Source organism: Panulirus ornatus, chromosome 3 (assembly GCF_036320965.1).
Source record: "Panulirus ornatus isolate Po-2019 chromosome 3, ASM3632096v1, whole genome shotgun sequence".
In the NCBI taxonomy this organism is placed as follows: Eukaryota; Metazoa; Arthropoda; class Malacostraca; order Decapoda; family Palinuridae; genus Panulirus; species Panulirus ornatus.
This window is the reverse complement of record NC_092226.1, coordinates 16,503,978-16,519,272: the sequence shown is the minus strand read 5'-3', so window position 1 is coordinate 16,519,272 and position 15,295 is coordinate 16,503,978. Positions and strand designations below refer to the sequence as shown.

Sequence of the window (15,295 nt, the reverse complement as noted above, 5' to 3'; positions counted from 1 at the left end):
TCAGTTGTTGTTCGCTGATGATACAGCGCTGGTGGCTGATTCATGTGAGAAACTGCAGAAGCTGGTGACTGAGTTTGGTAAAGTGTGTGGAAGAAGAAAGTTGAGAGTAAATGTGAATAAGAGCAAGGTTATTAGGTACAGTAGGGGTGAGGGTCAAGTCAATTGGGAGGTGAGTTTGAATGGAGAAAAACTGGAGGAAGTGAAGTGTTTTAGATATCTGGGAGTGGATCTGTCAGCGGATGGAACCATGGAAGCGGAAGTGGATCATAGGGTGGGGGAGGGGGCGAAAATTTTGGGAGCCTTGAAAAATGTGTGGAAGTCGAGAACATTATCTCGGAAAGCAAAAATGGGTATGTTTGAGGGAATAGTGGTTCCAACAATGTTGTATGGTTGCGAGGCGTGGGCTATGGATAGAGATGTGCGCAGGAGGATGGATGTGCTGGAAATGAGATGTTTGAGGACAATGTGTGGTGTGAGGTGGTTTGATCGAGTAAGTAACGTAAGGGTAAGAGAGATGTGTGGAAATAAAAAGAGCGTGGTTGAGAGAGCAGAAGAGGGTGTTTTGAAATGGTTTGGGCACATGGAGAGAATGAGTGAGGAGAGATTGACCAAGAGGATATATGTGTCGGAGGTGGAGGGAACGAGGAGAAGAGGGAGACCAAATTGGAGGTGGAAAGATGGAGTGAAAAAGATTTTGTGTGATCGGGGCCTGAACATGCAGGAGGGTGAAAGGAGGGCAAGAAATAGAGTGAATTGGAGTCATGTGGTATACAGGGGTTGACGTGCTGTCAGTGGATTGAAGCAAGGCATGTGAAGCGTCTGGGGTAAACCATGGAAAGCTGTGTAGGTATGTATATTTGCGTGTGTGGACGTGTGTATGTACATGTGTATGGGGGGGGGGGGGGCATTTCTTTCGTCTGTTTCCTTGCGCTACCTCGCAAACGCGGGAGACAGCGACAAAGTATAAAAAAAAAAAAAAAAAAAAAAAAAAAAAAAATATATATATATATATATATATATATATATATATACATATATATATATATATATATATATATATATATATATATATATATATATTTTTTTTTTCATAACATTCGCCATTTCCCGCCTCAGCAAGGTAGCGTTTAGAACAGAGGACTGGGCCTCTGAGGAAACATCCTCACCCGGCCCCCTTCTCTGTTCCTTCCTTTGGAAAATTAAAAAAAAAAATGAGGGGAAGATTTCCAGCCTCCTGCTCCCTTCCCTTTTAGTCGCCTTCTACAACACGCAGGGAATACGTGGGAAGTATTCTTTCTCTCCTAGAATACTTCCCACGTAAAACATAGTATATATATATATATATATATATATATATATATATATATATATATATATATATATATATATATATATTATATATATATATATATATATATATATATATATATATATATATACTATATTTTGCTTTGTTGTTGTCTCCCGCGTTTGCGAGGTAGCGCAAGGAAACAGACGAAAGAAATGGCCCAACCCACCCAAATACACATGTATATACATACACGTCCCCACACGCAAATATACATACCCATACATCTCAATGTACACATACATATACACACACAGACATATACATACATACACGTGCACACAATTCACACTGTCTGCCTTTATTCATTCCCATCGCCACCTCGCCACACATGGAATAACATCCCCCTCCCCCCTCATGTGTGCAAGGTAGCGCTGGAAAAGACAACAAAGGCCCCATTTGTTCACACTCAGTCTCTAGCTGTCAGGCAATAATGCAATATTTACACATATTTCCATATATTTTACATATCTACATTTTACAAAGCTACACCGCACTAGTGGCAGCTTCAAGCAGGATATTATAGAAGTTGGTGTCTGAATTTAGAACGGAATGTGCAAGGAGAAATGTAAATGAAAGCAAGGTTATTACATTCGGCAAACAGGTTACCTGAGGAGTAAGTATTGTTTTATATATCTGGAAGTATTGTTTTATATATCTGGGATTGGACATGGCTGTGAATGGAACCAAGGAAATGAAGGTGAGTCATAGAGTGGGTGAGGGGGGTGAAGGTTTTGGGAGCACTGATGAATGTGTGGAAAGGGAGGTTGTTATCTGGGAGGGCAGAATGGGTATGTTTGAAGGTATAGTGGTCCCAACAATGTTATATGGATGTGGGGCATGGGCTATAGATGACAATGTACAGAAGAGGGTGGACATATAAGAAATGAGAAGTCTGATAACATGTAGGAGGAGGGTTCATCAAGCAATCACTGGGATAGAAAAAGGTTTGGAAATAAGAAGAGTATGGCTGAGAGAGCTAGAGCAGGTATGCTGAAATAGTTTGGACATATGGAGAGAATGAGTGAGGAAAAGTTGACAATGAAGAAATAAATGTCAAAAGTGGAGTAGCTAAGGAGAAGGGGGTGACCAAACTAGAGATGGATGGATGGAGTGACCATGCATGATAATGAAAGGTGAGAATGGGACAGAGTGAAATGAAGCAATGTGGTATGCAGGGGATGATGTGCTCTGCAAATGAACTGAACCAGGGCATATGAAGCAAACAGGTGAAACCATAGAAAAGTCTGAGGAGCCTGTTTGTGGATAGGAGACTGTGGTCATTAAATATGACAGCTGGAAAATGGATATAAGCAAATGAGGCCAATTCTTCCTCTGTTCCTGGCACTACACTGCTAACAAAGGAAACAGCAAAGAAGTATGCAAGAAAAGGAGAAAAATACAAAACAACTTGCTTGGTATGCCAGGAAATGCTTACGAAGTACCTCATACACCTAGAAACGGTAAGGTATAAGTTAATCCCTTAACTGTTATGTAAATTTTCCTTGCCACCCTCAAATTTCATGCTTTTTAAGTCATTTAACCATATAATTTCAAAGATGTTTACTAACTGAAAAAATTATTTCGGAAATATATTTCAATAACTAGTTTCTCTCCAATAATGTATAGACATTTCATAGATGTTTCAGCACAAAGCACTAAAAAGAGCAGAAATAAGGCCAGGGTGTCAAGTGAGTTGCCATTGTCTGTTTCATTATGTATTTCAATTACACCAAAAACTGATTACTAATTTTCATGTTCTATCTTATTTTGCAAGTCTTTTCTTGCTATAATCAATGCGATTCAGTGATAGTTTTTTCACAATAGCAAAATCATAAAAGTCTGTAAATTACTTGCTGTACCAGTGATGTTGTCACGGTTAAGCATGTGCTAGCAATGCTGCCTCTGCTTTTGCTAGAAACACCTCCAGCCATATGATGGTCAACTTTCAATGCTAGAGGCACTTATGTCCATAACATCACTTTCCATACAATCAAAAATTCATCATTATCATCAAGTACTTCAGGAACATCTGCCTGGTCCTCCATATCTAGCTAAAAGCTGCTCAGTTTCCTTCCTAGAAAACTAAAAAAAAGTGTGATGTCATGAGTATTTCTGGAGGATGAATTACAGTGGGAGAAATTTTTGTACAGTCCCACCTTAGACTCCACCTAGGCTCAGAACACAGTCTTGAAATACAGGTACAAAATGATACATAAATATCCATCAGAAGGAGTTGCCTGGCTTGTGTACATATCACTCTGGAGTACTGAAAGTTAAAATGTGCATAGCAATCATAAAAAAAATTACTCAACAGCTTGAGTTGTATATCACTTTCATTATAAAAGTGCAATCAAGTTAATAATAAGAACAAACTTTTAAAAAATATGAATTCTTATGTTGAAACTTTGCCTCCAGTTAGGGAGGAAAATTATTACAGTTGCCTCACCAAAGGGTTAATACTAAACCTTCCCCACTGGAAACTGATCTCTCATCAGTTCTGTGCTGTCTAAGCACAATCTGGGGCATAACCTAACTGCTTTATACTAACAAATATCATTCAAAGCTTATGAAAATCATGTTCACTACTTCTATCTACTCGTCTGTGTTACCTATGATTGATTAGCAGTATGCGACCAATTCATGAGGTGCAGGTATTAACAAGTGTGGATCATTCATTTAACTTCTAAATACTGAAGTGATAAAGTGACAGGTAAGTAGCTAAATGGTAGCTGACATAAAACAACAGTAAAGTGACATGAAAAAGTAAAACCTGAACATGTTTTCACCATCTTTCACAAAACAGTAGCCTTACCATCATTTCACTAAAAGGGGAAACCTCAATTATCTCTGGACAGCCAGCATCATACCCTGGCATACACTCGCCACCTGGCTTGATCTCTTGAACTCTTGGCACTTGTTGTTCCCACCAAGGATTCCATGGAGGAATCAAATGCTCAAAACCTCCTTTATTAACAAGCTCACGAAATTCTTGCCGTTCCTCTTCAGTGAGTTTCTTCCATACTGTTTCACTATCATTTAGATCAACATCTGAAATATACTCATGAATTATATTATGCTTCAACAAACACACAGATAAACATATAAATGGACAGATGGATAAATACATAGAAAGACAGACAGATAAACAGATAGATAGGTACTTTATCAATCCACTTCAGGGATTACATTGCAGTTAAGCAGGCATACATTATACCATTATACATCACAATAATAATCAAATTAACAAATGAGACTATGTCCCACTAAAGGAGTTGTCAGAATGTGTGAAGTGAGCCCCAAACTGATATGGGTGAAAGAAGAAAGAGGATTACAAGAGGTGAGCGAATGTCTGTGCTTATAAACAGTAATGAGAGAGGTGAGGAAGAGAGGTGAGTGCTTTAGGATGAGCCAAGTGAGTCTATCAACAATTTTGAGGCAAGGGATCAAGAAGCTGTGATAGGTGATTGAATGTAAGAATGAGTAATGTGGCAGTTTGAGGGTACACTCAGAAGGGTAAAGGATACATACTGTGAAAGAAAATGGTAAACAGCTTGTGATGAAAATGAACTAATAACTGGGAATACCTGGTTTAAGAAAAGGGACATGCATAAGTATATATGGGTGAGTGGGGTAAATGGTAAGTAGGTATTACTGGATTATGCACTAATTGCTAAGTGTGCTAATGAGAGACTTTTGCATGTAAATGAGCTGACTGAGATAACTGGTGGAAAGTCTTATCCCTTCTTGATGGATGTGAGGGTGAAAAATTTGTAGAGGCTTTAGAAAAAGAGGAAATAATATGGATGGGGAGAGGAGGAGGATGGTAAACTTGAGAAAGAGGAATGTGTTAGAAGATGCCAGGAGTGAATAGGTGAAGAATGGGAAAAATTGAGAGTAAATGAAACTAATGGAGTGGGTCAGGAGAATATTTATGGGAAACAATATCTAAATGTGCGAGAGAAACATATGACATGTGGAAGGAGGGATGTGGGAAGTGAGAAAGGGATAGCGAGTGGTGGGATGAGAAAGTTAAATCATTAGTGAGAGAGAAAAGGGAAAGTGTATGGATGTTAACTGTAAGAAAAAAGTGCAAGTGACTGGGAGATGTAAAAGAGGAAGTGGAAGGTGGTCAAGAAAAAGGTGAAGGAGATGAAAAAGGGAATATAAGAGTTGGGATGAGAAAGCACTGGCAGACTTTAAGGAGAATAAGATGCTGTGAAGGGATGCAATTAGTGTGAGGAACATAAAACAGCAAATGGAAGCATCAGTGAAGAAAGAAGGTGGGGAGGGGTAACAGGTAAAGAAGAGGAAGAGAGGAATTGGAGCAAGTACTCAGGAGGAGTGTCGATGACATATGTATGTTGTATTGAATGTTTAGGTATGTGAAGCAAGTCAGAGCAAGTGGTTTGGTAAGAAGAAAAAAGTTAGTGAAAGCCTGCATACAATGGGGAGTAAAAAAGTGGCTCGAGTGAACTGGACTGCAGTTGAATTTCTTGAGTAAATGGTTGAGAATGTTGCTGATTGGTTTGTTACGATTTCTAATGTAAGTATGGCTGAATTGCTTCAGGTGCCTGAGGATTGGAAAAATGGCTATATAATGCCACTGTATAGAGGCAATGGGAAACACAAGGAAACATTCGCACTACACAGGTATATGAAAATCTGATTACCTGGTAAAATGTATGGGAGTGGTGATTGAAGAAAAGGTGGTGAACTCCATATCCCAATCTACATTACCACAGAAATTACTAAGTTCTGTGTAGTTTACACAGTAATATCTCCTCCTCAAGTCCTGTCTCATCTCTGCTCTTTTAACTTCCTAATTTACCACATAATCAAACTTAAGCATCACATGATCACTTTTTTCAAGTGGTATATCATATATCTCTCTATCTATCTATGTCTCCAATACCCATTCCCTAAGGAAACTCCCATCAAAGGGGTGGCCATGGCTAAAGAGCTTCTACTTATACCTGTCCTTACATAACTCCCTTACATACACCATTCCACACATTCTTCCCATTTTTCTCGCATTCCAATATTCTTCTAATCTAATTCCCCATGCCACAGGTGATCATCCTCTCATAACAACTCCTTTAATCATACTATTATACACTCTCCTTATAAGCTCCACTCTTGCATTCTTTCCACATGCCTATACCTCCTCAAAGTATTACATTCACCCACTCTACTGCACCACAATTCATTCCCTTTGCATTCCATGCTATACCAAATCTCTCATATTCCCCCCCTCATACTTTCTTCATTCCATCTTGTCATACCACATGCTCCTCTCAAATAATTAACTTCCACAGCATGAATTCTTGACCTCTGTGACTCATCCCATACCCATGTTTTGGCTGCATAGGTCTGTGTTGGAAGGACAATGTTGTCCCTTAATCCTTTCATCACATCCATACTCACACCTCTACCCTTATCATTCTATTGTGGGACCTAATGACTCTTCTACTCTTTACTTTTCTCTCCCTTATCTCTCCTTTCATATCACCAAATCTCCAGAAGAAAGCTACCAAAGACTTAAATTCTGTCATATCTCCCAGTCTTCCTCCCCCCCACCCTCCTCCTCCTCCTCCATATCTATAACACAGTTTAGTACACTTTCCTCTCTCATTCCATGGGGCTTTGCAAAATAATACACTTTCATTGTTTCCTTTCAAACAACTTTAATCTATTTTTAACTGAATTTACCTTCAATTGTCTTTGCTCACACAAATCATAAATCAAACTTACAACCTGATACAACTCAATTTCACTCTCAGCAAGCAAAACAATATCCACAAATAGGCTTGTCACTAGCCACCACATCTCATATCTTTAATGTCTATGCTAGTCAGTGAAAAGATATGATTAAGTAACAAGGGTGAATCAATCCCTCTCATTCTTGTGTATATGATGGTATAGGAAAATTTTTGGTACACACTCTAGGAACTCATCTCCATGGTTCCATCACCAAACTGAAATCCCCCATTATCAATATTTCACCTTCTCTGAGAAGAGCAGGATTTACTGTTTCATGTACTATCCTGAATGTTCCTCCATTAGTCACTGTATATCTGTCCTGGATCATCAAAATTCTTTGGAGGATCACATACCATCAAAACAAATATGCACTTCTTTCCAACAATTTTTTTTTTTTTTTTTTTCAAACTATTCGCCATTTCCCGCATTAGCGAGGTAGCGTTAAGAACAGAGGACTGGGCCTTTGAGGGAATACCCTCACCTGGCCCAATTCTCTGTTCCTTCTTTTGGAAAATTAAAAAAAAAAAAAAAAACGAGAGGGGAGGATTTCCAGCCCCCCGCTCCCTCCCCTTTTAGTCGCCTTCTACGACACGCAGGGAATACGTGGGAAGTACTCTTAATCCCCTATCCCCAGGGATAAATTGTGAAGTGAATTATCCTTCCAATTATGATATCTGAATGGGCCATCTACTACTGTTTTCTGAAACTCAAGGTTTATTTATTATCAAGAGAGATAAACCTCCTCCTTTCTGTTTTCTATCCCCCTTATTATCATGTACCAATCTGGCCAAAAAAGGCAAGATATCATCTCTTTCAAAAGCTGTTTCCACAACTCCAACAATATCAGGTGCATTTTCCCTTACATAATCCTCAAATTCAAACTCTACCATGTACTACTACTTCATCAGCATTTGTATATAATGATTTCAGTCTACCATTACCACTGTCTTACACTGCTGACCTCTTGGCAGCACTGGTGGGGGTGTTCACTTGCTTCATTGGTATTTTCCATTATTTGTCTCTGGCTATATTCTTTGCTTTTTTTCCCTCTCTTCCCCTGGTCTATCAGCTTCATGAATACTCCTATGAATTCCAACCTTTTTCAAGTTTTTCAACCTATCTTAGTACCTCTTGGCTTGATGATTCCAAATCAGATGTAACCATAATTGGTCATCCCTTTATGTCTGAGTATAACCACCTAAGTCCGAGTCTACAGAGAAATATGTTTTGGAACAAGATGCAGCTTGGAAAAGAAGGAATGGAGCAGAGAAATGCAGCACTGAGTTATCTTCATAAGTGTATTTGATTATCTGCTGAAGAAGTAGAATTGTTAATAAAAAGGGGGAAGAGTGAAGGAGGCATGACAAAACCCAAATGGGCACAGTTGTAGATAAGGAAAAGGCAAGAGGCTGACCCATCAACAACAACAGAACTAGATGGACCAAAGACCAACCCAAGCACTTCAATACCCCTTTATACCACACTGACCTAATTCATTCCATCCCATGCATGCCTTTCATCCTCCCAAATGTTCAAGTCCTAATACCACAAAGTTTCCTTTACTTTCTCCTTCCACCTCCCTCTTGACATCCCCCTCCCACTTCCCCCCTTCATCTCTGACAAACCTATCATATGTCATATCTATATCAAAGAACAATGGTGATCACTGATTATGAAATTTGCCTCTAAGGCATGTAATGTTAGTTATGACACATACTTTAGATGGGATGCTAAGTAATCATGCATTTGTAAATAAAGTCATGTGACCTTACATCAAATAGTTGCTGAAAACTTATTTCTGATATAAAACAGATGTGAATAACAAGGGTAAGAGAACAGATGAATAGTTCCTCCTCTATTCTGTGAAGGTAAACTAAAAACACACCATAGCAATATCCAACTGCTACTAATACCCCCAAAAAAGTAATTAAAAAACTGTGAAAATAGCATGTGCTAAAACTGCATTAATTTGTGGTATTTCAGCTATTTGACTTGGCATCCATCAAGTACAAAGAAACTACACTCTCACTTCTAATGGTAGCCAGCTTTTTATCGTGACAAACTGGCACAAACTCCATGAATTCATTTTGTTAGCAAGTAGAAAAAGAGAGAAGCTGCAACTGTCTATGGATGATTGACAGTGCTTGGAAAAGAGTTATACACAAGGTAAAATTATTCTGAAGGAGAATGAATATAATAAAAATGAACTTAAATGGAAATAAAGCCATAACAATTATATTTGGGACGGGGGAATAAGAATTTTAAATCCTGCATGACTGGATGAGCAGAAAATGGATTGGATACAACAGTTTAAATACTTATGTGGATGTTTTAGCAATTATTTTTCTAATAATCCTCATACACATGTGAAGAAAAGGTAGGAATAACTTCATGGAAAAATAAAGTCAGATGCTTCACTGTTATGGACTGACAAAGATTAAAATACAATCAATAGCTTGGAGCCTCTGAGATAATATTTTCTTGGGAGTTCGCCCTTATTTTAGCGATGATGGTGAAATACATGTGGAAATATACATAGTTTTGAAAAACAGATAATAGGAAACTTGGCCTTCAGTTGTGAGAAGGTTTGTCAGCAGTGGTGCAATCTGCAAACTTAGAATGCAAGCTCTTAGAATATTCTAAGGATTTCTATGAGGCGGCTGGAAAGTTTGGAAAGTGGCTCAAGTGATTAATGAAGTAATAATACATCAGTATGGTATTGTGAAGTGAAAGATAATATGAATGATGGAACATTACAAGTGTTACGGACAAGTGTTAAGAATAGAGAGTGATTTGAAGATCATGTGTGAGTGAGGTCAGAGTATGTTGGAATTGTGGAAGGCTGAGTTTAAGGTGGAAGGATGAAGCAAGCAAGTAAGTGTATATGAAAGAAGCGATTCGATGAAGGCATTCATGCCATGTGCAAAATGAAGAAAAATCTGTATGAGCCACCATACTATAAAGTAAGATATTGCACAAGGAACAATCAATTATCAGTGATGAATGAATAGTACAGTAAAAGCTGACAACCTGTAAAGAGGGATCTGAGAATGTGTAATCTGAATAACAAAATAATTCAGAGACTGTGACATAAATATGAGAAACCTGTACCTGCCATTCGGACAGCCAGGTCCTCCTCATCTTCCTCATCATCCGAATCAAGAGTTTCACCCTCATCACCCATTACTGTGTCTCCAGTTTTCAAATGCTGGAGGATTTCCATCATTTTTTTGTGCGACTCTTCAGATACTTTTCCACTGTGAAGCTGTTGGAAAACAATACCAAAAGAAGAATAAGCTTGAATGACTACGCACATACTTACAAAACATACAGAAGCTGAGAAATATACAGAACTAAACAGAAAGACTCACTCACAAAATACATATGGACAGTTGATAGGGCTGGTATTGATTTAAACAAAAATCAATAACATATAACACTCATTTCAGTTAATCTAAATTTTGTCAAACATATGCCACTGTTCTAATTCAAGTAAGTAATGATATGAAAAAGACTGAATAAGTCCATACTTTTATAAGACTGGCAGAATCATATATCCTTTGCAGCACAGCTGAATATGAAATCATAAAAATCAAATCTAAAGAAGAAACATAATTACCAGTCATCCTGAATAGCATTTAGTAAATTTCAAATGTTTTGACATATCATGTCATCATCAGTGGCTAACACCACAATACATTAAATAACAATATAATGAATATTACATAAAACACTAGAAAGTATCTCTACAAAGATACAAGAAAACATGACACCTTAACTATGTTTAAAGGCACTGAGAACATGTATTTCAACTGGGGTATGAGTGCTTTAATATAAAGTGATCCTTATCATCTCGAACTTATCAATGGAACAACTGTCAATTATTTCAAAAGTACCTTGATTTGGAAGGATATTGCACTAGTCTGAATATTTTCTTACTGCTGAGTGAAGAGGTGTGCATAGCCTATGAATGGAGCTGCTCAACTAATCCATGTGCTTGTTTGTTCATGTTCTGAAGGCCTGCATGGTGGTGCCAATATATTACCCTCCTTGCCAACTAGGGCAGGACAGGTCACAGGCCGTGCAGCCCTCCCTTCTCAGTAGCAAGAGACCATTCAGATTTGTGCAATATCCCTCCCAATTGGGGTAATTCTGAAATAACTGACAGTTGATCTAATAATACAGTACCTTCAAAATACTAGTCACTAATATCTGAACACCTTAAACCAAGTTAATAAAAAATGTTTACGTGTAATGTTCTCTTGCTGTACCGTTTCTATAGATAAGTTTTTAAAGTTCTCCTAAAGAATCTTGGAATAGGGCATCCACATACATCCATACACTACAAAATTATGATGCAGGAAGATACCAATGGCCAGCAGAATGATGACATTATTGCAGATTGAATGTGGGTGGACCTGAGCTGAGCTAGCAAGCTGTTAGTACTGAAAAGCAAGGCCTGATAGGCATTGAACAGAACCTCAACAGGAGGCAGGTTAAAAGGTTACTAACCCCTTAGGAATACAGTAATCTTCTTAAGGCTTTCAAGATTATCAGACCTTGGAAAGAAATATTCAATTATTGTTCTTACCTCCTGTTCAACCATATCCTGATAAAATCTCTCAGAACACTGAGCATGACTTTGGTGTTTGTAGCATTTTGAAGAACAATACAGAGCATTGCAGCGAGGACATGTGTACTGAGATTTGCTTGTGCAGCTGAAACAGAAAAAATTATCATAATCACATGTGCATTATTGGTATGACCAATTACAATGAAACAAAATGTATCAGGGCCTATCATATTCTACTGTCTCTGTGACACATACATACAATCTGCTGGAGGGAAGAGCTCCCTGGAGTGTAAGCTTACATTCAAGATTTTTGGGGTCTATATTCCAGCAGACTTATTATGTACAACAGAGTAGGAGAGAGTGGAGCATGAAGGGGTTCCTGAATGATACATCTTTTGGACGTTAAGTCTGACAGTGCCAATTCTTGAGGTTTTTATAACAGAGCCGGCATTGGGGAGACTTCAAGTTTCATATTGAATGCCTGAAGGGTTGCCAACCTCAGTAAACCAAAAATCTGTAGTACTGTGGGTGACATGAGGATAGTGAGCAATCGTGTCCGAGAATAAATATAAAGAATTGTTAATTTGAGTAAATAATAAATAGGAAAATATTTACATCCATAAGGTAACACTGACACCTGTTTATTCAGAATATTCCCTGGATAGATCACATTCATAAGCTGATAAGGTTTAACACTGTCATTCTTACTATTTAGGATGAACGAATTTGAATATACAGACCAGAAAGACCTATCAGTGGATGACAAAGAGAGGTTATTGCATTTCCTTTGAATAAAGAAACACTTAGCCTCACAAAAAAAATGTGCTTGCAGTGATTATGGGCAGATAAAAGCTGAATGGGAGGTGGAAGAAGGAGAATTTTTCCAAGTCCAATATGCCTGATATCTTGCCTGAATGGCCTCAGAACAGAAACAGTTGAATCATGGACTGGATGATAAGGCTGTCTTGGAGGAAGAGGACAGTCAGAAAACAAGTTACATAAATCATTCCAGTCAGCTTTCTTCAGGTGCCAGTGTTTACACTTAGAAGGGGCTGCTGGAGAGGCATGTGCTGTTGGAATGGATACATTTATGAGTGTGATCAGACGAACCAACTGGGGGTGAGACTGAGTGCAGGATGGACTGAAGATGAAAAACAAAGCAAGAATATTGGAAAGTGGTCACAGCAGTCAGGAATATGGGTAGGGTGAGATATAATTTGCTCCAAATCATTGAGAATGGAGAACATGAGGGTTTCAGTCCCTCCACCATTCCCTATGGTGAACGTTGAAATCCCTGAGGTAGAGGATCTAACCTTGCCAGTGAGAGGATGTCACAGTCTCATGCCAAAAGTTCAGATACACGAAGGATATAAAATTTGAAGAATTAGGAGTGCAAAAGGTGAAACAGAGGCAAAGTGTGGAAGTAGGGAGACAGACCTTGAGCCAATACCAAAACATGGAGACTCAAGGCCACCGAGGCATGTAACAGGTGTACTGATGTTGGAATAAGCATAAACACCACCTTTGAACCAGAATCGTGAGTGGAAGTTATTGTTATATATTAAAAAGGGATGAGTGAGAACATCATTAGACATCTATCTCAGACTGAAGTAAGATCTTAGGAGAGGTACTAGACAGGTGGCACTTAACTGAGGATAGTTTACTAAAGACACCACGAATGTTAGGTCATTGAATAGAAAGAGGAGGGTGTAACAGAGAGGGAAAGGTCATTGGAGGGGTAGGCACTGCTACTGCCAAAGCCCTCCCTCTCACAGGCAGCAAAATCAGGCAGAATCCCGGAGATTCTTAGTACCCCATGATGCCAGGGGCTAGGGGCCATTGATCTGACAGACTCTGTCATCATGATACTTATAAGTATTTGAGAGGACACGAAATGGCAAAAGTACTTGTGAAAAAAAAGTAATAATACACAAGGTTTAAGTAGGTATATGGTTCTTGTAAGAGGATGGTAGGACTAGCCTGGAAGAACCGTTTTGATGAGACAGTATAGTTTGATTGACATGTCTGTGCGATATGGTAACTGCAAATGAATAGGTGAATCTAAGTCCCATAATCTGCATCAGATATTACCTTACAGACACATTTAGTCATCACATAAGCAACACATGATAATAGTAAAGAGATCCAAAGTCCTACAACAAACACAATTTATGACATAATTCGGTCATCTTGCATAATTACAAATGACAACAGTTAAGAAATCCTGAATTTCAAAACAAACATCAGCTATAATAAAAAAATATTCAAAATACAAAACCTATCATGAATTGATTTATTTCAAGACAGATACTTTTCAACTAATAACTTTAGGCTGCCGGAGGAGGTTAAGGCTGTCATGTTGATTTCTTTGCACAAGTTTCACCATCTTCTACTTTAATCAACAAATTATCCTAGGTCTTCATAATCCTTAACAATAACGATTTGTATATCGCAAAATATGATATAAAACTAACACACTCAGCCACCTTTAATTCATTCTCGAAAACTCTACACTGCCATAGCAAAGCTAAATCAATCAGTGCAGCATTAATTAGTGCTGTGTTTCTGAATCACTCATATACCATTACACGCTATTTCAATTTCTATAAGTTTACCGCAATCTATCTTATCAGTAATGGGAGTCACTAGGCTACTCCTGATGATGGGCGTCAGTATCAAACTAAACTAAATATTAATTGTTCCTTAATGACATACATCAATTAAGATACAACAGCATATAATGTACTTCATCATCCCTCTGCATGTGTCTTATACTCAAATTTAACTCACAAATCACATTTCCTCTCAATATTCATCGATGATGCCATTACGCCCAATTTTAGCTTCTGCTGTTGTCAGGCTAGCGAACACCTGCTGTGACCACCAAGGCCAGTGGGACCAGTCCCAGCGCACGCTTGTGGTGGCGAGCACTTCAGGCAACTACGCACAACCAAAAGGGCACGAACAGTATTTTACGCCTCAACATCGATGTAGACTTTTACAGCAGATGTAAATAATATATGCAATTAAATCTACTGCTATAATCAAGCCAGTAGCTCACACAAGCAATGAACATTCAAGGTTGCAAAAACTAGACTCTAAATTACAGTGGACGGGCCATTCTTCCGTCTGTTTTCCTGGCGCTCCATCGCTGACGCGGGAAACTGCGATCGAGTATAATGGAAGAAAAATAATAATAATAAAGTTCTCTGATACGGCTACCATTGGTTGCCTACTTGAACATTAGATCTTTCGACTGCGAGGGTTATTAAAGACGTCATCGTAAACTGGTAATCACCAATCGAACAATATTGAACACGGTCTAAATCATACAAAAAACTCACTGCATTGCAAGTTCTATTTCAAAGAGGATAATTGATCTGCGTGTTACACACCACTTTAGTCATAATCATGTTTAGTATTTACGAACAATGAAGTTACCATTAAAAGGTGGATTTCTTGACTTTCAATGCAGAGTACTAGGGTATGTATCAATTTTTCCATCTTAAAGATAAAAAATGGGGATCCTCGACTAACGAACGACCTCAAAAGAAAAAAAAATCCGATATACAACCAATCATTTACACTTATGAACTACAGATCTGATTAAA

At 38.3% G+C, this 15,295-nt stretch overlaps 1 protein-coding gene across 4 annotated transcripts in view; it reads right to left on the bottom strand.

Moving 5' to 3' along the window:
* Positions 1-14,612, bottom strand: part of LOC139760788 (zinc finger HIT domain-containing protein 2) — a 79,854-nt gene extending 65,242 nt beyond the window's left edge. For 3 of the 4 annotated variants that reach the window (XR_011715408.1, XM_071684391.1, XM_071684399.1), the window contains exons 1-4: positions 14,475-14,612; positions 11,703-11,829; positions 10,223-10,376; positions 4,164-4,399 (exon numbers count right to left, since the gene is read on the bottom strand). Coding sequence is in view for 3 of the 4 variants with exons in the window: in XM_071684391.1 (XP_071540492.1) it covers positions 4,164-4,399; positions 10,223-10,376; positions 11,703-11,829; positions 14,475-14,512 (555 nt within the window). In the remaining variant the exon portion in view is untranslated. Of the gene's footprint in view, positions 1-4,163; positions 4,400-10,222; positions 10,377-11,702; positions 11,830-14,299; positions 14,334-14,474 lie in introns of those variants that run through there. The other variant, XM_071684408.1, reaches the window with a different exon arrangement.
* Between the last annotated feature and the right edge of the window lie 683 nt (positions 14,613-15,295).